This window comes from Silurus aristotelis, assembly GCF_946808225.1.
Source record: "Silurus aristotelis genome assembly, chromosome: 11".
Taxonomy (NCBI): Eukaryota; Metazoa; Chordata; class Actinopteri; order Siluriformes; family Siluridae; genus Silurus; species Silurus aristotelis.
Genome location: NC_139584.1, coordinates 8019049 through 8046309, shown reverse-complemented (window position 1 = coordinate 8046309; position 27261 = coordinate 8019049). Strand labels below are relative to the sequence as shown.

Here is a 27261-nt window from a genome sequence, read left to right as displayed (position 1 = left end):
GCATCACAGCATTCCATTCCTTTGCTGAGCCTTTTTCTTATAACAAAACATCCTGTTGGGGTTCATTCTTCCCTTAGCACTTAGACACTGCAGTGTTTCGGGTGAAAACCATTAGCAGCTAATACACTTTTGTATGTTCCAGTTGGGCCAAAGTAGAGCAGGTTATGATAATGATAAGAAAAAAAAAGAGAAGGCATGATGATGTCACAAGCAAATACGATGAATGCTCCTCTTGACATTTAGTTGACTTTGTATTATAGGATGCGGTTAACCTCAGGGTGTGTGTGTGTGACAGAGACAGAGAGAGAGAGAGAGAGAGAGAGAGAGAGAGAGAGAGAGAGAGAGAGAGAGCGGTCGTGTGGGTGTGGGGGAGGGTGTCTGTGAGGGTGGCTGTAGTGTTGTACTGGTGTTTCCTCCACCCTCCAGAGGCAGCATCTGTAGGGCGCTTGGAGCTCACAGCGCTTTTACATGCACACCACAGCTCAGCTCAGCACCGGCTCTCAGTCTCGTCGGGATTTTCTGTTGCTGGTCGACTTGGATTCATTCAGGTGAGACAAGTCCCGACTGCATGTTTTAATTATATTCCTGTATTTAATACTCATCTATGATTTTTATTATTATTATTATTATTATTATTATTATTATTTCATAAATCATTACCATAGACGCTGTTTCAGATTCGTTGAAGTTGTTAGGCTGCGTTCATTCCCCTGTGTATCAGAGGACGTGTTTAATTCATAATCATTTGGGAAGGATTGTAAACAATCAGTTGTGAAAATTGCCCGGTGTTGTATTTTATTCCTCTGGGGTCAATTTTCTACAAAAGCGCACTGAATATTTTTGAGCGGTCATGCATAAACTAAAGTTGAAGCAAAATGTCAGTGTTGAATCTCTCATCGCGTATGTAGTCCCGAAATCTGAACAGATCTCCAGCTCCAGTAATGAACGCAAACACTGCACTGCGGGGGGTTTTGTATAATGCATGAGATTTCTTTGCGGTGTAGAATTGGCTCGGAGCGTCGATATTTGTTGACTTGCAGCTCTGTCTCCTGTGTCTCCTGTCAGAAGAAGTCCCGAGTCAGCGGACAGGAGCGCGGCTGTCTATTTTTACTGCCCTGCCATTGAGTTCATGCACTTCAGCTGAGCTGTGCGCGTGCGGTACAACCGCAGAACGCTGCTCCACTGTCTGTCTGGACAATAGACTGTAAATGATACCTGGCTACGGTTCGGCGTGCGTGCGCGCGCACGCGAGCGTGCCCGCGCGTCTGTTCTGGTGTGCGCGCGCGTGTGTGTGCGTGCTTGAAGGTGACACTGTGGCGTCACGCGCGTAACGCGCGTATATAAGCGGACACGCGTGGCTCAGTGTACATCAGTAACGCCATGTACGAGGTGGTGGCGGTTGTGTGCGTACTGATGTTGCACGTTTTCTTCGTTGTGAAGCCGCTGTCACGCTTCGGTGTTTTTGTTGCAGACGCGCTGCGCGGCGGTGCCATGCCGGAAGCGGAGGGATCGGGCCGGTCTCCGCAGGGGGTCCCCTACAGCGAGCTGCTGCACATCGTCAACACCGACGGACTGCACCTGTTCTGCCGTTACTGGGAACCAGAAGGACCGCCAAAGTGAGTGGCGCACGCTGCACGTCTCACAGTGTTATCATATAACATCCCCCCCTTCCCGTTAGATCCACCAATAAACTCCCCGGGACAGGGAGAAAATACAGGCTACGTCCCAAACCCCCATTATAGGATACCTAAGAAGTGCAGTAGAATAGTGTACTTCAAGTACAATTGGTGGTGTAGTGGAACCCAATACGACCACAGCAATATAAAATGCAGGTTTGGACCATTTCTGTGGTGGTATAGGGTATACCCTATTTTGCCTTGAACGTAGGCCATGCTTCTGTCACCTGAAAACATAAATAATTCAAACTACACAAGGACAAGAGATTTAGTCTCATTGTGACACCATATGCACGTCCCAGAATGCAGAAGTCTACACAAGATGAACCCTTGGTACGAATCTACGGTTTGGTACCTGTAATTTTTGTGGAAGAAGGTTCTGTGGTAGCTTGAACTCATTCTCATTTCTCATCTCATTGCATAATTTATAAAGGGTGCTTCATTTTGCAAATAGGTTTTACTTGTGCCTGGTAGATAAGCTGCGGTAGGGTTTTACACAAACCCTTGAAGGGTCCTTTCTGAAGAACTACTAGATGTAAATAAGGTTTGCATTTGGCATTTGGCAACCAACCGAGCGAATATCCTTGAATGGCATGTCCATACAATAAATATAGCCCTGCCAATTTACACCCTGAAACAATACTAAGCAACCATATACTGACAGCATTTAGCAGATGCCCTTATCCAGTGCAAATAAGCAATTGAGGTTTAAGGGCAGCGTGGCAGCTTTACTATTGAGCTACCCCGTCCCTACAATACTATAGCCAGTAAGGCCACGCAAAAGCCTACCTTACCATTAAAATAAAGTCATTATAGAGAAAACCATTCAATGGTGCACATAGTGGAGAACGCTGTCTAATGATTTACACTATTTTCATACTCATACAACCAGCCCACATTTTCTCATGTACTTTGAATGGGGGTGGAGTCAACCTGGAAGAGACCACTCTCATCCGGATGGAAATGTTTCATCATCATCATGAATGTTGTATTGATTTTTGTGCTTAGACTTGTCTCTAAGGGACAACCCTAAATTCAAAAAAGAACAAACAAATACAGTCCATTCATTTTAAACCTGCCATTTTGTTAGAGAAAGAGAGAGAGAGAGAGAGAGAGAGAGAGAGAGAGAGAGAGAGAGTAAAACATACATGAATTTTATTAGTGCGTTTCTGTTATGCAAATACTTTGAGAGAAGTCAGAGTTCAACGGTCAGATTAGTTTGAGCTAACAGGAACGCTATGGTAATAAAAATAACCACTCTTTTTACAACAATGTAGAGCAGAAAAGGTATTTTAAAATGCATAGCAGATCAGTAGAGGATGGAATCTGGTTCTCCTTACATGACTTAAAAACAGGAATCTGAGATTACAGTGGTGCTGCTGCTGCTATGTGTTTGACTGATTACATATTTGCATGAAGGCGTGCAAAATATAAAAGTAGATTTGCTCTTGTTTAATGGTGATGTGCAGGTATGTACATATTGAAATAAGATGTAGTAATATTCTGTTACATTTAGTTCATTATAAAGAACAATATTTGACTACATTTTTAGTTTGTATTCTTCCAGTAGAGCTATGAGCTAAAGCTTGACTGTGACTGTTCGGATAAGTTCATCATTGTTTTGCAGGGTGTGTGGGCCAGGAGATGGCTCTTGCCAGAACTCATTGGTTAGCTGGAATAGCTGTGCACTGGGTTCTCAGGGTTGCCAGATTGAATGGACTGTTTCCAAGTCCCTAAAAAAAAAAAAAACATGTAGCTTTGCCAAATTCTATCCCAAGGGCAGTTTTTCATGCTAAGTACGATTAAAAATAATCCAATTGCATAGAATAAACACAGCATTGTTCGCATTCTCCTCTCTAGACGACCAGTGAAGCCCGGAAAAGAAGATTGATTATTACTTTTTTGGTCGAATTTATTTTCAAAGCCAAATTACATACATTATATAGCTACTGATTTCTGACCTGGACTGTAGGATGTGTTCGAGAAAATTTATCTTGTGACACTGCTGAAAAGCATGAGATGTGTATACACACACACACACCCCTACACACACACACACACACACACACACACACACACACACACACACACACACACACACACCCATAGACAGTAATTTCAGTACTGATAAACCCACATGTATGAGAAATGTCAAGTGAAAATCCCCCTCTGCTATATGTGTGTGTGTGTGTGTGTGTGTGTGTGTGTGTGTGTGTGTGTGTGTGTATTTGTGTGTGAGAGAGAGAGAGAGAGAGAGAGAGAGAGAGAGAGAAAGAGAGAGTGAGAGAGAGAGAGAGAGAGAGAGAGAGAGAGAGAGAGAGAGAGAGAGAGAAAGAAAGAAAGAGAGAGAGAGAAACACAATGAATTAACCAATAGACCCTTCAGTATAAGCGCTATAAGCAAAAGAATGTCGGACACTCCAACTCTCTGGTGTATGTGTGTGTGAGTCACCTGTGAGTGATTCACTGTCTCAGTAGACTGTTGTAGTACTTTCCCTTTTAAGCGCATGCAGTCATACTTGAGCAACACTTCGAGTTGGAGTGTAAGTGTGACACGAAGTGTGTGCCTCCGTGTGACACTTTTTTGTCGTAACTTCGTTATTGCATTATTTCATGCACATTGCACTAGCAGGTTAATTTGGAGCTCCCACAGGCAGCACGAGGTCTGTGAGTATGTGTATCTGTGTGTAAATGTGAGCATGTCTCATTCTGGCTAACTCTTTCCTGCTGTTTCCGCGGCAACTATTCAGCCTCCTGTCAAAGTGGTACAACCCCAGAGATGTGCTGTTACCCTAGTAACCACCTCACCCCATCTGTGTCAAGCTAGTTTACTGACTTATGATGATGAGAACAGGTCAGTGTCACCACAGACCACGTGCGTGCGTGCGTGTGCATGCATATGCCGTTCATGCATGTTAAGTTTGTTTTGGAAAAACTTCAGTGTTGGATTCCCCAAACACCTCAACTTAAAGAGCAAAGATTGGTAAACATACAGGGATTAATCACATCTTAAACACATCTTAAAGGGGTTAGTCATATGTGGATCTAGTTCTAGTATTATTTCTGTATAATCATGCTTAAACCTGCTATAATATACTACTCTCAGACCAAACATGACCAAAAATATTTATACACCACAAAAGCTAAAGAGAAAAAGTTTCCTATAGACCTTCTAATCGGGTGCAACATCTGGCATGGGCTGGACAGTATATCAGACATTCAGTTGTGTCCAGATCTAGAGCAAAAAATAAGAAACATCTTATTATACACCAATACATCTGGTTGTTTATGCTGGTAGTACTGAGCCATTACATTTACTAAATGAAGGTTTTTGTAATAACATTCTATTTTTTTTTTCTCTTCTTTCAAGGCTTCTGAGTGTTTCTTCTCACTGCAAGTAGGATTAGAAACATATATTCAGCATGTGTGATGAAAGAACAATCAAAAGCTGACGTTTAGGAAATCAGACTAAGATAGCTTAACTGCACAGGCTCTCTGTATGCATATATATATATATATATATATATATATATATATATATATATATATATATATATATATATATACATATATATAATTATATAATTATTATTATTATTTTTATTTATTTATTTTTTATTTATTTACATTCAAGATTTTATACATATAATGCATATGTAATGCAGGAGTCAAGATTGAGACAGTGGGAAGAGATTTAAAAAATGGTATGAGCCGTTGTAGGGGTGTTTGTTGTGTGTAGGGGTGTTTGTGAAAATGGAGCAAGCACAAGGTCACTGCTGTAAGAGGTCAGAGGTGCCTCTTTCATGGACAGAATGGTTTGTGTTTGTGTGTGTGTGTGTGTTTGTGTGTGTGTGTGTGTGTGTGTGTGTGTGTGTGTGTGTGTGTGTGTGTGTGTGTGTGTGTGTTTATGCTGGCTTCCATTGATGATCTGGAGTCATAGGGTTTAGCCTGCTTTTAACTATGTGATATGTGTATAATGAACCAGAAAGGAATTTGTAGATCTGAAATAAGTCTTTTGGAATTATTGGCACCATTCGAGAAAAACATCATCTGTAAAATAACAACCAATTTCCTCTCAAGCAATTCAATAAACTGCTTATTGCAATAAACTGCGTATTTACATACACTACATATTGATTTGTATGTGCTTTTCAAACATCCCATTCCACATTTACTCTCCATTTGCTGATATAATCACCACCACTTATTGGGAAAAATGTTCCACTAGATATTGGGAGTGTGCTTATTCAGAACAATCCATCCCAAAGGTGTTCAGTAGGGTTGAGGTCAGACAATACCACTCAAGATACCTCTTACAGTCCATCCAATGTAAACCATATCATCATGGAGCTTGCGTTTTGCACAGGGGCATTGCCATGCTGGAACAGGTTTGAGTCTCTTAGTGAAGTAAAAATGTAATGTTACCACATTTAATGGCATTTTATGGAATTGTGTGCCTTCAAATTTGTAGGAACAGGCTGGGGAAGAACCACATGTGGCTGAAAAGGTCAGGTACCTTTGTCCATATTCAGTAGTGTATTTTTAGATGAATTATTTTTTCTCCCTCAAAAAATTATATGGCAAAATTCTTGGATTTTAGATGTATGGAGGAGTCAAAGCGTTCTAAAAGTCATTGACCAAGTTATGAAAATTTTATTAAACTGAGAGATTTGACATTTCCCGAAGTCATTAAGATTCTTCATGCTCAATGTTTGGATGTACACTTGTAAACAAGTATTTGGGTCAGTGAAACTTGTTATCAGATAGTTCCAGTGGAAATGAAAAAAATAAAAATACACGTACACACACACACACACACACACATACACACACACACACACACATAGACGCGCATTCTCTCACGTCCTGCACGTTAGATTTTATGCCGTATATGATTTGAAAATTTCAGTTCCTTATGAACAGGATATGAAATTATAAGCAGTTCGGACTCAACCTGTTTCACTGTAGTATTTTTCCCCCTCAAGTGCTCTGACCACCTGATCCTCATTTTACAAGACCAAATGTGAAAAACTGTAATGTCCTGACGATGTCACATGAGGCCAGAGAGGAAGGACACGAGGAAAGATTTACCAGGCATGAGAAATACTGGTTCAATGGTTTAACACAATAATGATTGACAGATTGTTCGATAGATATGCAGGACGATGAACTTGCAAAATGGCACAAAATCAAGTCTTGAAAATAACGACGCCCCTCACTTTCCTAAAAATGAACATGCATGTGTAATAACTGTATAATGTTACAGCAAACTATTATATACACATGTACATGAGATGAAGGATATTTATGTGCTCTTGGGTTTGGTATTTGAGAGATCTTGCAATTTAATTAGCCTGGGAACAGCAAAAAATGACTGAATGTGTTTGAGAAAGAGTGAGAAAGAGTGAGAGAGAGAGAGAGAGAGAGAGAGAGAGAGAGAGAGAGAGAGAGAGAGAGAGAGAGAGAGAGAGATGGAATGTAATCCAACTTCATTAGCTCTGAACTCTGTCCTACTTTCCCTCATTATCAAGATTTTTTTCATCCTTCTCTCTCTCCCTCTCTCTCTATCTCTCTCTCTCTCCATCCTTAAAGCTAATGAAGAGGGTCTTTGTGAGAAGATGCTATTTTTCAGACTGCAGCCATTTATAAGTGTGAATAGTTTCAAGTCAACTATGGTGTGTATGTGTGTGTGTGTGTGTGTGTGTGTGTGTGTGTGTGTGTGTGTGTGTGTGTGTGTGTGTGTGTGTATGTGTGTGTGTGTAGTATCCCCCGAAGGGCTGTAGATTGCCATCTGCAATACTTGTCCTTTATGTCCAACTGAAAAACTTGAAGTGCCCATGTACTCTCACACAGATGTGCATGGCAGGCAGAAAAAGTAAATCAGGATTTTTAAAACTTCTAAGTAGTTTACATAGCACAGTGTGTTCCCTGGCATTTAGTGTAAGCAAAGACATTACACAATAGCTGTCACCAATCCCCATCCTATGCTATTCTATGCCTTTCTATTGTACACTGGTTACACAATTCGGGAGGTTAAAACCTTTCTCCCCAGTTGTTTTTCTTGCTTGTGTTCATGTCAATGGGCAGCTTAATAAGCATGGAAAAGAAAAAGAATAGACAAACACCTGAGATTTGCTAGTATCACTCAAATTATCATAGCAGACAGCTGCAGGGGTTCCTATCGGTAATAACAGCCAACTTTGGTGCACTTAAAAAGCAGATTCACAATGACTTACAGTATTGCAAAACCAGTGGCACTTCCATTATGAATCTTAGCAAAGATAGAGTTAGCTGTCTAAATTAACCTGACTGGTCGACTAGCTTCTCCTGGGGCTATAAGGTTTCATAGTATAACTGGCCCTTTTTTTGTAATTACAATTTATTACTGTAAAACTAAACATATGTGATTACATTTAAAAGTTATATCTTGATGTTCAGGGGTCTGTCTTGTCCAACTGGTGGACATTAATTAAATATTTTAAGAAGGACATTTACTCACTTTATATTGTACTGTACTATATTTAATCACTGCAAAATGTCACTGCAATTTAAAATTGTAATCAAAATTGGGGGCACACAATTATATAGGATGTCTTTGGCTGTGGTAGAATTCAATTTTCCTTTTACTTAAACTATTAAACTATTAAACCTGTTCCAGCATGGCAATGTCATGGTTTACATGTATTGGAGTGGAAGATCTTGAGTGGCCTGCTATAGAGCTCTGACCTCAACCCTACTAAAGACCTTTAGGATGGTCTTCCAGGTCTCCTCACCCTACATCGGTATCTGACTTTACACCATTGTGGCTGAATGAGAACAAATATCTACAAATACAATTTTGAAAACTAGTGGAATTCTTCCCAGAAGAGTGGAGGTTGTTATAAGAGCAAATTGTGGATTTTAATGTCCAATGTTGTAATGATGCACATATGAATATTTTGTCCATATAAAGTATCATACTTTGTACTTCAGTACAATTCAGAAAAACAAGCCGTTCCTTACTAGTTTGAAACAAATAAATAAACTGTGTTAAATTGTAACCTGCTGCAAAATCTACAAGCGTAACCTGACAGATCTTGTGATAGTTTGTGTGGAGTCAAGGTTTCTGTAAGATGTCTGTAACAATAGAAAACTCCTATTTCTTTTTCTATATGACACCTAAAAAGGTATATTGCACAGCAGAATGAAACATTGAATTGCATAGAATACTCAAATATAGTTCTCATAGATCAGTACTTTTAGTTTGATACTTTAAAAGCAAGTAATTTTGTCCATTTACTCTAATTTGTACAACTGGAGTAATATTTAAGCCGGTGGTTTGTGTTTTACTCAAGTAAAGTTTCAGATCTAGGCAGTTGGCATGACCCTAGTAAGCTAAAGTTGTGGGACTTTCTAGTTATGATTAAAACTAAAAATAAAGAAAAACAATCGCAGACACACCTCAAATAGTATGCTATATGGCTATGTTGCTATTTAGGTATTCATAAAATAACTTGATGTTTATTAAAGATCTACAGTCACTTATAGCCGTTCCACACCACACCTTCAACACAGAATGCACAGAATACACATAAAATGCACAGACTCTCTGTAATGCACATGTGAGTATAGCAACCACACTTGTGTGTGTGTCTGTGTGTGTGTGTGTGTGTGTGTGTGTGTGTGTGTGTGTGTGTGTGTAGTTTAGTAGGTCAAAATTGGATTAGAAAGCTTGAGTCTCTGCAGAAGGATAAAAACCATGAAACAGAGTGGGCAATGAGGACAGAGGGTGCTCTGTTTAGGCTTGTGTGTTTCTGTGTTTGTGTATTTAAGTGTGTGTGTGTGTGTGTGTGTGTGTGTGTGTGTGTGTGTGTGTGTGTGTGTGTGTGTGTGTGTGTGTGTGTGTGTGTGTGTGTGTGTGTGTGTGTGGGGCTGTGTGTTTGTGTGCCTGTCCTTTTTTTTTAGAGAAGATAGTCCTAAGATATATTTATAAGAAGAAGCATGTCCCAGCGTTCTAAGTAAAAAAGAGAGAGTGGGCACTGAACAGAAAGAAAAACAGAGTTTGTGTACGTGTGTGTGTGTGTGTGTGTGTGTGTGTGTGTGTGTGTGTGTGTGTGTGTGTGTGTGTGTGTGTGTGTGTGTGTGAGTGAGCGAGAGAAAGAGTGAGAGTGAGAACGTGTGCGAGCGCCAGATCTGATACAGAACAGACGGCTGGACAAACACCCATGTTTGGTAGAGAATTTTCTTGTCGGGATGCCATTCAGCTCATAACGACTGAGACGACCAAGTTAATTAGTTTGCATGAAAGTAAATGTTAGTAAATATTAGTAAATGTTTGGCTTTCATAGAACATTAGATTGTGGGTTAATGTGCCATTACTAAACACAGTAGTAGCACACTGGTCCCAACATTTGTGTGAGCATTGAATTAATCAAAATCTGTGTATATGAATCACAAGTCAGACTTGTGGTATTTGCGTGTGTGTGGCTGTGTGGGTTATATTACGCTATAAGGACAAAAGTATGGGGACACCTGACTGTTCTTCCCCAAATTGTTACCACAAAGCTGGGGGCACTCAATTGTATAAAATGTCCTTGAATGTGTTAGTATTATATGTTCCTTTCACTTGCACTTTGGAGATCCAGACCTGTTCTAGCATGACAATGCCCCTATACACATTGCCAGCTTAATTAAATATGCTTTACTTGGGCGTGAGTGGAAGATCTTGGGTGGCCTGCTATAGAGCTCTGACCTTCACCCTTTGGGAAGAATTGGAACACTGAGTGCACCCCAGGCCTCCTCACCTCGCTTACAACATTACCTGAATTTACCAACACCCTTGTGTCTGAATAAGCACAAATTTCCACACTCCAAAATCTAGAACATCTTCCCAAAAGAGTGAAGGTTTTTATAACAGCAAAAGGGGACTAAATGTGGAATGGGATGTTCAAAAAGCAAATACAAATCAGGTGTCCACAAACTTTTGTCCATAGAAGTGTCCACTTTATAAATATTCATTCATTCATTCATTTTCTCCCGCTTATCCGTAATTCGGGTCGCGGGGGCAGCAGTCTAAGCAGACCCCCGCCTTCGACTGCTGCCCAATCCTCACAGCACTGTCCCTTACGGTCGCTCCTGCAGGTGGTGAGCCCACGGGAAGGCGGCCCCACGTCACTCCGACGTCACGGACCTTGATATTTCCCTCGTAAGGGAACCCCGGAGCATAGAGGGTTAAGGACCTTGCTCAAGGGGTCAAGAGTGGCAGCTTGGCGATACCGGGGCTTGAACCCCAGACCTTCCGTTCGGCAACCCAGCGCCTTAACCGCTGGAGCCACCACTCCCCCCCACTTTAGAAATATATCGTGGATATTTTGAATTGCCTATATATGTTATTAATGTCATTTTTTTCATTACTGGCAATTCATAATATCCGCCATAGTGTTTACTGTCATGACATCTTACATCACTGGCTCATTTTCCTAAGTGTGCTTTTGGTATCATTTGTTTACAGATCCTAGAGATAGATGATAAATTAATGGAAAAACCCAGTGACTTTTCTGTTGTGGGAGGCATCAGTTTATTCTTCTGCTTTGTTTTGAGTTCACTTGTCCTCTTAGACCATGCACGTTTATAGTTTGTTGACACATTTCTATCTTAAAGCGAATGGTCTCATCCAGCAATACCTCGCCTCGATATACAGCACATGAGGCTCACTGAGTGGATTGATAAGATTGAAAATGATTTAAATCCCATTCTGTGGCCTGAACACACACACACTTTTGCCTGTATGGAGTGACATGTTTAAGCCAAACCCCATGGGATTTTTTACGGTTAACATTCCAAAAATATCTAAAGCATTGCATGATTTTCTCACACATTGAAAGGCACAGTTACATTGACACAATGCTTATTTACAGAAATCAGAATGGAATCTTATTGTATTTGTTCCACAATTTAATAAGTCTTGTCCATTTCCCACCCACCAGTCAGGTCTCCTCTATTACACAACAGCTACCAATTGGTGAGTGTCATGTCAAGATGGTTCAAACAGATGCAACTGCAGTTTAGGCAGTTTAACACAACAATACTAGACAAATCCACATTGTGAATTAAATCAGGGTCAAAAACAAGCTATAGGTCAGGCAATAAACAAACAGCATTAACTATGTAAAAGCAGAGGCAAAGAACAACATTGTAATTTTGAATTGTAATTCAAAAACAGAATAGTAGAAATGGATAAACATGGATTAGTATCAGTTGAGAGCAATGCAGACAGAGCGTATACTTTGCAAAAGGTTCATGAATGAAAGTTCTTTTTATAGACAGGTTTGTTGGTGGCATCGATGGGGGTTAATTAGTAACAGGTATTTCCACTGTTCACACACTGAGACGGGTATTTTTGTTGGGAGTTTAGTGTCCTGACAGTGAGCGAGAAGGTTAACATGTGCAACCTTTAGACGTTTATGCTTAGTTTCCTCATACTTCAACACAGGGCAGCATAACACACTTAGAGAAAAACACTATTTGCCTCCTTGCATGAGCTCACAGACGCCCATTTTTGGCTAGTGATTGACAAAGGTGTACGCTACCCTTTTTTTCAATTTCTGAGAATAGTTTCTGTTGCCCTACATAGAAACAAAATTACATTAAACACACTTTTTGTTTTCTTTTTGCACCGTAGGGTAACTTTACAAACGTAAAAAAATACTTTTCTGATACATGAAATAGGAAAATATATATTTCAGTTTAGTATAGCAATTTCCAATACTATAGGCAAGATAAGGAAATTTGACCGTGGCACGATTTTCCATGTCGTTACACATTTATAACAAGGTTAAGTCAGTCTTCTGCAACTTGCATCCAATATGTTGCCTGTTACTAAATATAGAATGTTTGTGTGAATCAGGGCACTGGTGTTTGTGGTGCATGGAGCCGGAGAGCACTGCAGCCTGTACGACAGCGTCGCTCACACGCTGACCCAACACTCCCTGTATGTGTTCGCCCATGATCACGGTGAGTGACATCCTAAGCAGACAAAAGTAATCCAACACACACAAACATACACACACACACAGAGTTATAGAATAGGAGCAGCCGAGATAGTCGTCATTTCTCGACAGCGAGCGTGTAGGGAAGTTATGAAAGTGAATCACTTAAACAGGCGGCTTATTGAAGAAAGAGAAGCAAATCACACAGCTGTATTTGATTGATTATATGCTGTTCTACACTTGATGTGCCTGTCATGACTCATGCTTAGAGATATGCTGCCAATGCATGCGCGTGCACACACACATACAGACTCATACACGCACACTCACAAACAAATTTGCAGCTATACAAAAATGAATGTGAAGTGTCAGAAGATTCGAAGAAGATAGAGGGGGAGAGAGGACAATAAAAACGAGAGGACGAGGGAGAAAACAAGAGAGTGTAGGGAAGATGAAAGATGAAACGGGAAAGAGGGGGTGAAGCACATTGAGGGAAAATATCAAGTGTACGTGCCCAGAATATTTTAAATGTCGCTTGATGTTGGAGTGCCATGGTAACTAATGATTCACACAACAAAACCATGTTCCAAGATTGAGGAGTGTGTGTGTGTGTGTGTGTCTGTGTGTCTGTGTGTCTGTGTGTGTGTCTATCTGTGTGTGTGTGAGTGTATGATTACTGGAACACGGTGTGTCGGGTCTTGCACTGTGTGGACACCTCTACAGAAAATCATCGGAGGCTCCATTAGACAAGCAATTTTCCTCTCAGTGGGATTCACTTCACCCTCTCTTACACTTCCACCCTCTTTTCTTCTCTCCCTTTGTTCATTTCAGCCTCTGTTCCTTCGCTTATTCTCAGTTATATTATGAGCGCGTGGGTGTGTGTCACAGCCGAGAGATTTTTTTTTTATCCTCTTAATTTCACTTAATTCCCCTAATAAATTTTTTATTAATATTCTCTCTCTCTTTCTTTTCTTCTGGCAGTGGGCCATGGGCAGAGTGAAGGGGAAAGGATGAATATTAAAAACTTTCAGATCTACATCAGAGACTCTCTGCAGCATATCGACTTGATAAGGGCACGACACCCCAACCTGCCACTCTTCATCCTTGGCCACTCGATGGTAAGATTCCCATACATTCCCCATTTAACCACATGCGTCCAACGTGATTCCTGCCCCTGTTTTCCTGGGATACACTTTGGATCCACCATTTCCTTGACCAGGCTAAAGAGCTTACTAAAAATGAATGATCGAAAATGTATTAGTTAGGTATTTCTATATATTCATCGACCAGACATAATATTGTGTTGGTGCACTTTTGCTGCCAAAACATTTCTGACCCCCTCGAGCATTAAAAGCATTACCTTCTTCAGCAATTTGAGCTACAGGAGCTTGTCTATATGACCAGACCACATGGGCCAGCTTTCACCTTGGCTACTCATGACTTCCTTGGACCCCTTTATATAGATACTGTGCACTGCAGACTGGGACTCCACAAGAGCTGCAGTTTTGGAGATGCTCTGACCCAGTCATCCAGACATCACAATCTTGTCCCTCAAACTCATTCAAATCCTTACGCTTGGCCATTTTTCTGCTTTTCACACATTAACTTTGAAAAAAAAAATTTCACTTGCTGCCTAATATATACCACCCACTAACAAGTGCCATGATGAAAAGATAATCAGCAATATTTACTCACCGGTCATAATGTTATAAGCATGTTATGCCTGGTCGGTATATATGCATACCCAAATCATGTTCAAGTTTTGAACAATCAAAGCCAGCCCCAGGAGAAAACAAACAGACCATGTGAATTCAGCTCACACAGTCTTCATAATTAATAATGGGATTCATTTTTTAATTGACTTTTTTTCTACTGTGTCAAAAACTAATCCACTTACTACAGCATCCACATCTTTTTTGTGTGTGACCTCTTTAGCTCCTAAATAGCATGGTACTTATTGCTGCTTAATTGAAGGTATTGAATGGTAAATTTGCTTTGCTTCTCCATTTGTATGTATGTGTGTATAATTTCTGCAGTCATTAGCTTTTTTTCCCCCTTGTGTTTTTCTTTCAGTTCTTATTTTACCCAACTATTGTGTTTAATCTGGTTCATTGACCCTGGTATTATCTGTTTATGAATATGGATTAGTCTTTGTTTCATCTTGTGCTTTATCACCATTCTCACATACTTTGAATATTGACTCTTGTTTTCCCCAGTAATAAGCTCTGTTTTACTAAGCAGTTTGGTTCTGCCTCAAACTGTCAAACCCACACCTTTGTAAATGTGTAAAAAAAAAAAAGGGAAAGGGTGTAAAACTGTTTGTAGCTATATTTGCTAGAATGCATAATATACAATCACCATCCACTATACTGAAAATGCCTGTACACCAGAATGGGGCAAAAAAAATACAAAAAAAATATTGTGAGCCGGAAGGTTCTGTAGGTTGAAACACTCTGTGGATGAGAGAGATCAGAAGGGAATTACCAGACTGGACTGCGATGGCAGAAAGTCTGAAGTAAGAACTGTTACTTCCTCAGTCTTTTTACTCTAGTTTTAACTGGAGAGAATTTCACAGGGGATCAGCAGTTTCTGAAATACTCAAACGTACTCTTCTGGAACCAGAAACTAGAGTATTTTTTAAAGTCACCAAGATCACATATTTTTCTCATTCTAAAGCTCTTGATTTATGATTTTACGCGTTGTGCTTCTGCCACATGATTAATCTATTCGCATAACTGATGTACAGGTGTTCCTCAAATGTATACTGTATAAGCTTTTTTTGAACAGATGACCAGACAAATAGTAAACATTTTACCATAAATATCCAGTTAGCTAACTAACTTGATCATTGACAGGGATGTGTGGATTTTAGTTACCGTTGGATTCATTTACCAGTGATTTTGAGGATTAAAGACTCATGCATATCTTCCATCCAAACAGGCTTTCAATGCAACAGAAAAACACTTTGGGATGGAACAGTGTGTGATAGTCCGAAAAAGTCGCTCTCCGACGCCAAAGTGTCCAAACTGCCCATCCTCTTCCATTGTGATTGGCCAGTAAAGGCGTGTGAATGCACTGGGGTGGGGAGGGGCGGAAACCATTCACTTCTTTGACAGCATGTCTCAAACCCTCTTCTAAAATGCACTTTTATTATTTACAGTGTTGGCTGTGGCATGGTAGAAGCTTTTTTTTTTAAGTTTCTTAAAGTAAAATAATATAAATAATTCATAGTGTTCATAATTAAATCGGTTTAATTAGTTGGCCAATTGGAGCTGCTTTTTTCTTTTAGTTTGTTGAATTAGATTTTTTTTTTATATCGAAAACTCAAGTACTTGTAACACTTTCATATTAAAATGTCCAAATTCAAACTGTAATATGGGACGGGGTGGAGTTTCGCATTTATCAAGCTCCAAATAAATGTCCAAAAACTATTTTCATCAGATGAGGCCGTAGCAGAAACAGTATGATCCTGATCCCAGAAGCAAACTGTCATTTTATTTGAATGCATTGGCATATCACACCTTGCTGTTTGCTACCTATTTTCAATATTTCCAGTGGCCAGCTAAGGTTTTCCTACTGTTCTTTAAGACTTTTAAAGCTTTACTGGCATGTATTTCAGGCTTAAGCATAACCAAGTGCCTAGGCTAAGTAAAGTATGTTTGATGGGCTATACTGTTTCAGGAGATCAGCAAAATATGTTAGAGGTAAACCATTTAGAAGACTGTACACTCAAAGCATAGCCTAACAGGCAGCCGGGATAAATGGAATAGAAACTGTGGTAATGTGCTTTGACTGTTTTTTCAGCCAGAATGTGAGCCATTACATTCGAAACTACCCAAACCTTAAAGACAGCAGGTCACCAGGCAGCACCCTACTGTAGTCCAAACAAAATGTTCAATGTTTTAAAAAGGGAAGCAAGTACTGTTTTATTTATTTATTTTTATTCATGTACTATTTTAGAGCTGTTACTGCCTACGCTATGGAGAAACCTGACTTTACTAACGCCCTTGCAGCTGAATGAGCACAAGTTTTCACAGGCATGCTAGGAGAAACATCTAGTAGAACATGTTTTTAGAAGAGAAAAGGCTATTAAATGAGTAAAGAGGGTCTGAATGTGGAATGGTATGTTCAAAAAAGCACATTCAAATCTTAGTCAGGTGTCCACAAACTTTTTTCTATATAGTGTATATGGGAATCTAATGAGACCAACTTCTTTTGTTTTTGGTGTGCCTGTAATTATAATGATCCACGGTGTTGACTTTATCTGCGATAGACTATATATCCTACACCACGCACCTTATTTAAACTGCGGAAAAAAAAAGAGTTAATATCACAGCTTATCACACATGCACACACAAAGACAGGCCGGGTGTTCTTCTTCCTCTGCATGCCAGCAGCACTCCGTCATGGAGCCACTTCACTGTTTTCATTCCATTAAAGGCCGTGTTTTTCCATCTGCCCCACAGAGTAGATGTATTTTCCCTCGAATTTGGATTTGTCTGTATGACATCTAAGAATGTCAAAATATTTGAGAACATCTGTGAGCAATTATACGTGGCATCAGATGACTTTCTGGAATAAGACCCAGCTGGCCCATTGAGTCATGTGTGATATGTTATGTTATGTTAAGTTATTTGTTATGACATATTAGTTTTTTTTATTAGAGATCTATCAATACCATCATGTAAAGAGTACAAGTGAGTGCAGTACTTGTTTTTATTACCCTGATATTAAAATAAGTAACTTTAATAAAATAATTCCTGAAAGAATTGTTGATTTGCCCCAATGCTGCCCATAAACTCATTATACTAAGTTGTATATTTCGTGTGCTTAATAAAAATGATTGCGAGCTGCCATGAGCCACCTTGAGCCTAGCAAAGTGTACGGTACACTGTGACAAGTGAAGGGTAAGTGCTTTTAACGAAGTGATGTGCTCTCACGCCTGAGAGTCCCCCTGCATGCTCGTTTCACCTTTTCATGCTCACAAATACGTTTCTGACACTCCTCAGCATGCTCCTTATTAAAAATGCTGTTTAATTGCAATTTGTTTGTCAGGGTACTTCAATTGTAGGATGATGTTGTAGTGCCACCTCTTTATATGCATTGATGAATCATTTCATTAATTATGAAATGTACTGTGTTTCAGATCTCAGCATTTTTGCATTAGTCTGTATGTAGTCTACTGTATATATTTAATTAATACAACTATATAGATTTTCCATCTTGTGCTTTTTATCCGGTTTAATGTAAACTTACGTATTATGTATTAAATATACACTGTTAACACCACAAGTTCAGGATTTAGAGCCATCTGATCTGGTGAATTGAGTTGACTAGACTTAGATAAAAAGTTTATACACCTTTAGGTCTCGTGTGTTTTGGGTGCTTGCGTTAGCCACAAGTCGATGTCATGTTTTTGAGCTGAAGCCTGTCGAGGGTGTCAGAAAGGAAGGGTGGATGCCTCTGTGTTTTAATAATAGAACTTGTTTTTTGGGAACACCTCTTCCATAATGTCTATTGAGAAGGACGTGACTGTGAAGCTGGACATGGCGTTCTGGAAACGTGATGTTTGTAGTTTGTAAGACGTGCGTAAGAGTTTTGAATTTATAAAAAGGTAACTGATTATGAACAGATTTTGCTTCATGAGTAACTAATCATGATTAAGTTTATTTGGCAAAAAAAAAATAACGAAATGTGTAACTTTTGATATTTGGTTGATGATGTTTCTGTGTAACATGTTTAAATCAAGACTAAAGGAAAAACTGATCCCAGACTGGGAACGAAGACAGTCCAGTACATTCTATTGTAAACATGCTCGCTGTCTTACTTGGTTGATATGAAAAACAATCAGCAGGTGTGACTGCTTATTATAAGTAGAAAAAAAACTAAGCGTTGACACTGGAGGATCCTTCCGGAAACCTTTTAATAAAAGTCTCCTTACAGTAAACTTCACCATATTCATATTTTTTTTCATTGTAAAATATCAACAAATGTATCAACAGATGTTCAAATGTGGTAAAATTATTTATTATACATCTTCTAACGAGTTGCTATAAAATATATATGATTGGCTCTATAATTGAGCCAATCTTAGAGCACAGTTTCCAAAGCCTTGTTACACATAATTACCTCTCATCCCATTCACCGCACATTACGGTATTGTAACAGTACAGCCTTCATTCTGTCTCCAGTCCAACAGATCAGCGTTGAAACGACAGCATTGTAACTGCAACTCATTTCTTAGTTCTTTCTTTATTCCTTTATTTCACCATGATCACTTTTATCATTTTCTTCCATTTAACCTCTAAATTTTCTTATTTTCTCTTTCTTAAATTTTGCCATTTATTTCTTTTTCATATAATGTCAATTTGTAAGACTCTTACATAAGCCTCAAGTCCTCAGCGTTTAATGGGGCCACTGAGACAATGCAGCTATTTATTCCCAATAGCAGTGTGTGTGAGGCAGAGGCAGAGAAAAACTGCTCTGTTCCCGTCCCTGCAGTAGACTTGTTCTAAGTGTTAAACCTTTTGTGTTTGTATACATGGCTTCCTTTTGATGTCAACATGTGTTAAACAACTGTGCACATGTTGCGTGCATATCATCTCCTGTAATCTTGGGAGCTTGGGAAAATGCTTTGGGAATTCAAAGGAACTTCCTGGACAAACAATGATCTTCCTTTTCATCACACACCCATAGGTCTCATAAGTTGGTGACATGAAAGATGTTGTGTGTATGAATGTGTATGAATGTTCCTGGTTACACACTAAATGCGGTACTCTGTATCATTTTAAAGAGTGTAGTAATTTGTGTACATGTTCAAAGTAGTGCGCAAGTGCTGGGAACCTCTTTTGAGTCTGAAACTCACTTTATGAATATTCAGAGCCCTAATAAAGAACTACTGAACACAGTGAGAACAAAATGGCCGCCCGGTGGCACAGTGAATAGTAATGAATCCTTTTCGCTTTTTTTTCCTCACTCTCACGGTACCTGTTATTTGGACTTTCTTGTATGTTTGTTGTTTTTTGTTGTTGTTGTTATTTGTTTTTTTTTATCTCTTTAAAACAACAGGAGCAAAAGTCCAGCTTCACCAAAAGAACAGCATTGGCTTGTTTTCTTTTCAAGCACCCTGACGTGTGTATTTGTGTTTTACTGCAGGGTGGTGCCATCTCTATTTTGACTACGTGCGAGAGGCCGCAGGATATCGCCGGCGTTATTCTGATCGGTCCCATGATACAGATGAACCCAGAATTTGCAACACCCTTCAAGGTGAAATCATATTCTCACACATAAAAACACCCAGTTATGTTCCATAATGTGAGATTGCCGTGTTATATTTCAGTAAGAAAATACCACTGTTAGTAATTTTATATTAATTGTGAGCATCGGCATACAGTAAAAAAGCAAGAGACCAAAATCTAAACAAAGCAAGAGAAGAATTATACATAGCAGAAAGAAATATACCATAACTTTGCTGCCTCCCAGCTCTAGGGTCTTGGTTTGATCCTGGGAGGCATCAACTTTCACGTTTCACTGTATTTTAACGCATAAAATATAGTAAAAAGCCAGAAAGCAATAGACCAAAATCTAAATGAAACCGGATAAATATTATATATATAATAGCAATATGTTGCTGCCTCACACTTTTAGGGTCCTGGATTGAACCTGAGCTCAGCTTATTGCAAGTTTGAATGATTTTCTCTGGGTTCTTTGGTTTCCTCCTACTGTCCTAAAAATGTTCAAGTCGGCAGGTTTGGCTAAGTTAAATTCCTTGTAGGTGTGAATGTGTGTGGTGCACTGCAATCAACTAGCATTCCTCGTGGACCAAAGTCTTCCAACTTGTTCCCAGATCCACTGCAATCATGGCCAGGATCAAGATGGAGAAATAAAAAGATGAAAAGCCAAGTACAAAGAATGAATTTAACACATTTAAATCAAGTGGTGATCAAAACCAGGCAAAGATAAAGACAAGAATAAAAAAAAGAGAAATTGGTGAGCGGACACAAAGAATGTTGGCAAGGGTGACTGAAAAAGCAAAGAGGAGGTTTTTACTGTGGTGATGAGGAGAGTGTGGTATGGTGGGAAATAAGGAGTGTATGATGTAGGGGGAAATGAAAGAGTGCGGTGTGGAGGAAAACGAGGAACAGGTGCCAGTGGTTAGTGTTAAGTCAACAACACTAACCACTGGAACACAGCTGAATATGTAAACATACATGACATGCTTTGGTCTCTGTATCATTCACCACATTTATTTGGGGTTTGGGTTGTATAATCCTACAATTGGATTGTTTTCTAAAAATATTTACTTGAACTAAACAATCTGGGTAAGTGTTGCCTACGGTTCTTAACACTATATGCATGGCTATATTTGAAAATATGAACATTTACACAGGTTATAGTTAGAAGTTAATTGTGTGATAAGTGTTTATTTATTTATTTATTTATTTATTTATTTATATTGTTTATTGGTGACCTTATTTGTCAAATCTTTTCAGAACAGGTATCAAATAAATGTGAGAAACAAAGTAAAGCCATTGTTTAAAAGGAGTACTACTCTAATCAGTGCTATTGTCTTGTACAACAAAAATGTACATGCTGAAAGCAATTGCCGATTTGTTGACATTAGTCTGTACACAAACAGGACACATTATCATTAATAATAATTTATAATAATCTATAATAATTATATTATAAAAAATATAATTTCTTTGTCAAAATTCTTTTGCCTCATAAATTTGTTTTTGTGTTCTATTTTATATAACTTGTCTCTATATGTAAATATAGTTTTTATATCCATTTCAATTCTTGGCCTATTGATTCTGAATGGCATTGAATAATTATTATTACTATTATAATTATTTTTTGTACCTTGTTACCTGTTATCTGTTTTAGTCTGACTCCTTCTTTTGCCTGCAGGTTTTTGTTGCTAAAGTCCTGAACCATATGGCTCCCAATTTCATTATCGGCTACATCGATGCCAAGTTGATCTCTCGGGACCCTAAACAGGTAGTGAACTCGGAATCTGTGTGAAAGGTCATGCGTCTAAGTGAAGCAGCCAAATGTCAGCTGTATGCATTAGTTTTCCATTAACAAAATTTTGCAAGTTCAGGAGGTTTAATAAGGTTTATACACTATGGTTCTGACTATTGTTTTACAAAGCTAAAGCCTAAAGCCTTTCAGGTTTGGTTGAGTTATTGTAAGCGAACAATTTATATGTTCTTTTATGTGGTTTATTAGAACACTACTTCCAAATATGACATACTATACCATATCTCAGCCCGTTCGGTTTTTTTTTGTTTTGCTTTTTATTCTTTAAAATGATTAAACTCTTACAGTTTCTGGCATTTTTATGTCAGGTAGCTTTTATCTAATTGCTCTGTATAGTTTTAATGATTTTAAACATGTATAAAAGGTGCAGAAAACATAAAAAATCCATGTCATGTGAAATATATATTAGTGGTTTAGCTCTGCAAGCACGAAACAAGTAAACTAGTTTATATTATAGAGCCTCTGTCACCAGCAGGGACTGTGAGAATCAGATCATCTGACTTTACTAAAGCAAAGCCAGCTCTAGAGGCTTTCAGCCACAGACAATTAGAGGAAGCTGAAGGTCATTCATGTATTGACCACTGACAGCATCTTTGAAATACCAATCCCACAAACTGTTCATAAATTTAGAAACACTAGATAATTGAATTTTGTCTTGAGACATTTCCAGCTACAATTTTTAGTATTACCATAGATGTGCAAACTGGGGGTTTTGTAAAGGCTTTGGTAAACATGCCAAGAAGTAGCGCTAAGTGAAAGCACATAGGCTGTAGGTTTTCTAGATGATGATCTGGGAAGTATGCCTCTATATTGTAACTCATAGTTATGCATGGTTTGATTCGTAGGGTGGATATATTTTTTACAGTATTGTTTTGTATATATTTTTGTACAAAACAGATTTCCAAGTGATACAATTTTTTACTTTTTTTTAATTATTAAGTCTGATTATTGATTATTATTGATTGATTATTGATTATTTCCTTGACTTTAAGCCCATTGATGACTCTAATCATTTAGCCTATCAAAGCGAAAATAATTGATTGAAGTACACAGCCAGAAGTCACTGTTCTTCATTTCCCTTCCCAACACACCTATAAACTGTTGAAAAAAGCTTATAGACTATACAAGTAGGGTGGGTCTGAAGTCTTTGTTCAGAATGCATAAGAAAAAACCTACAATGGCTTCAACAAGAATAAGAAAGGGTGTTCAGACAGGACCAAGAGTAGGTTGTGCTTAAATAGCCCCAACAACACAAGAACAGCAGGTAGTTTCTGCTCAGAACAACAAAAGCATACAACGAAAGCAGAACAAAAAGCAGAACAACAAAAGTAACATCTAGTATCAAGGCTGAAGGGAAAAAAAGACTTCATATACTACATATCCGAACACCGGAACATGCATCGATTGTATTGCATATACATCACAAAAAGATTAAGGTTATATGATCCCTAATCCAGATAATCCTGATCGTGACAAAGCAACCGCAGAGCATAAAACTGACTGAATACACTATGACACTAACTCGCAGCTCAATTATATATAGCCACACAATAAAAACCTCAGCCAGCAGTGTAATCCTATTTAAATAAAAGCTTTTGATAAACCAGTAAATGTGACTGCACCATTTTCTGAAGCAGTGACTGAAAGGCAGTTTCAGCAATCCTGAATAGCTTCCTGTTACACTATATACATGAAAAAGCCTTTTTATTTGTCACATAATGTGTACATTAGTGCACAGTGAAATCCCAGCTTGTCAGAAAGTTGGGGTCAGAGCACAGGGTCAGCTATTGAACAGCACCCCTGGAGCAGAGAGGTTAAGGGCCTTGCTCAAGGGCCTATTAGTTCTGGAGTTTAAAGCCCTGACCTTCTGAACATTATACTGTTTTATTTATATATATATATATATATATATATATATATATATATATATATATATATAAATATGTATATATAAATATGTATATATATATATATATATATATATATATATATATATATATATATATATATATATATATATATATATATATATATATATAATGGTAATGTAAACACACTTCCCCTTTTGTGCTTCAGGTGCAGGTGTATGAAACCGATGAACTGGTTTATCACGGGGGTTTACGGGTGTCGACCGGAATGCAGATGATGGCTGCATCAAACCGCATCAAAACTGAGCTTCCCAACATCTCCTGGCCTTTCCTGCTTCTGCATGGATCTGAGGACCAGCTCTGCGATGTCAGAGGATCCCATCTCATGTACAACCAAGCTAAAAGCACAGACAAGAAAATAAAGGTATGCAGACATAGCCCTGCAGATACACAATGAATTTAAACACTAGTCTTGTCAAACCAACCAGTGGGGTTGGAGGGGGGCTCATATCAGCATGCATGTACATGAAAAGTCAATAAATTATGCGGTGGTGTTCATACATTTAATATTACAGTCAGGGCCATACATTCCTATCTGGTACACATGGTAAGCATGCTTACAGATTATTCGGCTCATAAGCCTGTGGAATTTATCTACACAGTTATCTGGTCAGTCAGTTTGCTCATCACATTGTTGCATATTTACCATAACAGAATGAAACAACCACTATGTGCTTGCTGGGGAAAAAACTGTCATATTCTATGTGTGTGTATCAGGTATATGATGGAGCCTTTCATGCCCTGCACCATGAGTTGCCTGAGACGGCGGAGTCTGTCCTTCAAGAAATCATCACCTGGATTCTCGAGCGTCTTCCTGCCCCGACTGGGCCTTAACTGAGCCTTATCTTCCTATCAACCACGCCCCTTTGACTAGGCGCCCAAGTCTCTGACTATTTTCACCTCTCTTCTCTCTGTTTACAACACCTCCAGCTGGAGTGCATCCAAACTTAATTACGTACATTATTAAAAAAATTGAGCAGGGGTCAGGGGTCACCACTCTTTTGCCTTTGGCACCAAGGTCAAGCTTTGATGTGAAGTCTAAAGTGTCAGTCTTGTCTTTTTTATTTTTCTCACTCCATACTTTCTGTCACCACAGGGTGCGGTTCGCACGTTATCGTGTCGGTCACCGAAAATCCCATAATGAACACAGCTGCCCCCCACACCAGGTCATTCTTTTGTGTGTGTTTCCACAGTAACAAGGCAGTTGCCCTTCATTTTTTACTTTGATGTTAGCTCCTGGCTTTCCGGTTGAGCTGCTGTGCTGCAACTCCACTACCCCCGCTGGCCAACACTGGCACTGCATTCGCCTAGTTACCAGGGCAACACCATTAAATACTAGCAGAGAAAAATAAATAAATTCTAAAACAGAGTGTCATGGCAACCAAGTGAGAGAGGACAGGGATAGAGAGTGATAGATTGTCAGATGTTGACTGGATGTTCAGAGTGAGGAATAAAGCAGGGAGAGGAAATCTAGAGCATGGCAGTTGTAGGGGAAAACCCTCAAAGCCCTGAGCAGTCACATAGATTAAACCCACACACATTGCTTATGCATACCCACAACCACAAACAAAACATTTAATTGGATATTATTTTTTATAATATGACAATATGTCAGACCGGACTGTCTGAGCATTGTTTGCTCTTGACTGATTACTGTTTAAACGACTACAGACTGTTCCATTGCCCTGTGTGGGGAAGGGGAGGAGGAAATTTCAGTGGCGATGACTGTTCTCTAACATTGTGTCAACAAGCTGAACGATGAATGTCTATTAGATGTTGATATCTCCTCAGAGGAGCAGAAAAGCAGTAAAGAACAGTAAAAAAAAAACAGTAAAGCTCTGTACCCGTTACTGCTAATCGAAGAATCTACTCGTTATTGCAATATTGTTATAGTTTTAATGACCTAAATGTGATTTGGCAATCAGACCAGAACAACCACATATGTAGAAAACGTGACTTTCAGAATCAGTTAATTTTTGTACCTTTTTTAGCACTTACACGTGATTAGGAATTTATATTTTCCAGGCCATTTTTTGGTTTAATAAGGGACACTTTTACACAAACTCGTGATTTCTTCATTATTATGTATTTGAAGGTCTTTAAAGTTTGCTGGCCTTGTATTTCCTAGAAGTAACATGTTTTTATGAGATCCTGTATGTGGGCACAATTACAATATATTGTAGGGCCTTTTTTTTTTGTTTTTTTTTTAATTATTATTATTTTTTATAACCACTGAATTACGTGTTTATCTTCTTTGTTCAAGAAAAAACCTTACAACAAAAATGAAGGTCATACCAGGAAATCTCGTATAATATATCTTAAAAGAAATCTATGTAAAAAAAATAATAATTTCAAATTCAAAAAGAAGCTGTTGTAGCTGAATTTTCAGGTTAATGACATTTGTTTAGGTGTGTACATATTATATTTCAGCAGTCTGAAAATTGTTAGAGAAAAGTTTTTCTTATTAAAAAAGAAATGGTTATGTTTACTTAATTTTATAAATCCATACAAGTGTAACAGTTCTGCAAATTTCTATTTCTCACATTTCTATCTGTACAAAAAGAGACACAGTAATATAATAATAATAATAATAATAATAATAATAATAATACTCAGTAATTCTTAAATTAATGTAAATCTATATTTCTGTTCTGTTAATCTTAGCATGCTGTCTAAGCTGTGTTGCTTTTGGCCTTGTTTTATAGCAGTTAAATTATTCTGGTCCCATTTTTGGCAAATAAGTCTGGTGCTGATCTGATACACATGTACGCCTAGTATATGCAAAAGTGATCAGAGGGCTCTTCAAGTGATTTCTATCTTGCTCAATATAGACCACTAAGCTCATACTCAGTGCTCAACGACAGAACGTTCTTCCCCGTGCAGAACCGCACGACGTGCAGGTTGTACATTAATCCGGTCTCAGGGAGCAAGTCTTTTAGTGCAGCTAATTTCACCCAGGTAAAAAAACATAGCAAAATGTTCGGCTTTGACTGGTGTGCCATTCAATTCGGAACACAGAATAGGTCAATAAAATGCATTAATAAATAAAAGGGACTATAATGAGACTTCTATATAAGTGTCTCGATATAAAGCAATGCGTTTTTTGTAGAAATATGAACCGTTACAGCGATGATGCTTAAGAACTTTTGACTGCTTCAATAATCATACAAGAAGATTAGCAGAACATGCTTGAGCAACGTAATAGCAGAAGGGACCCTAACAAACCCATGAAAAGAAATCATCTCGTTACTATTAGCTGCCATTGTCAGATTACACTACGACAGCCTTGTCCTCGCATGCTCCGCGATTATACAGCATGTGAAATGCAGAGTACTCTCATTCTTGTCGTCTGATACAGAAATGTGCAACGCTATCAATAGCTAGTCATCTTTGGATTCTTTCCGTCACAGTAAAACTCATTAGCAGCATGGCTTCAAAGTGTCAATTCACTGGTGATCACCAGCTATGTGTGGATTATGATTGGTCTTTTGCAATCCAGTCGTGCAACACTGTAGGAAGTTTTACTGCAACTTCAAAGTTAATTTTTACTAATAATTGTAATATTATTCCGAGAACAATATTGTGATTGAATTGTTTCTTTTTGACCTCATGGCCAGTAGATTAATAAATGAAGACTGTTACAAGA

The 27261-nt window shown here is 38.6% G+C and overlaps 1 protein-coding gene and 1 long non-coding RNA gene across 2 annotated transcripts; one reads left to right on the top strand and one right to left on the bottom strand.

The window, feature by feature from the left end:
• Window positions 1-328: 328 nt before the first annotated feature.
• Window positions 329-27261, top strand: mgll (monoglyceride lipase). Its single transcript, XM_083555474.1, has 8 exons — window positions 329-548; window positions 1472-1616; window positions 12561-12667; window positions 13624-13760; window positions 19798-19908; window positions 21556-21645; window positions 23764-23979; window positions 24333-27261. Exons 2-8 carry the CDS (start codon window positions 1492-1494, stop codon window positions 24447-24449), a joined length of 903 nt encoding a protein of 300 aa, XP_083411600.1. The 5' UTR covers window positions 329-548; window positions 1472-1491; the 3' UTR covers window positions 24450-27261.
• On the bottom strand, window positions 15507-21525 carry LOC310733972. The gene is made up of 3 exons (XR_014535945.1): window positions 20167-21525; window positions 18677-20113; window positions 15507-18442 (listed from the first exon to the last, which is right to left on the bottom strand). It is a non-coding gene; the product is annotated as an uncharacterized lncRNA (long non-coding RNA).

What these genes read in the sequence shown, in the direction of transcription:
- mgll (XM_083555474.1), top strand. Translation starts at nt 1,492, where the DNA reads ATGCCGGAAGCGGAGGGATCGGGCCGGTCTCCGCAGGGGGTCCCCTAC. An exon ending in TGTGTTCGCCCATGATCACG is followed by an intron (nt 12,668 to 13,623) that starts GTGAGTGACATC and finishes TTCTTCTGGCAG; the next exon opens with TGGGCCATGGGCAGAGTGAA. An exon ending in TCATCCTTGGCCACTCGATG is followed by an intron (nt 13,761 to 19,797) that starts GTAAGATTCCCA and finishes GTTTTACTGCAG; the next exon opens with GGTGGTGCCATCTCTATTTT.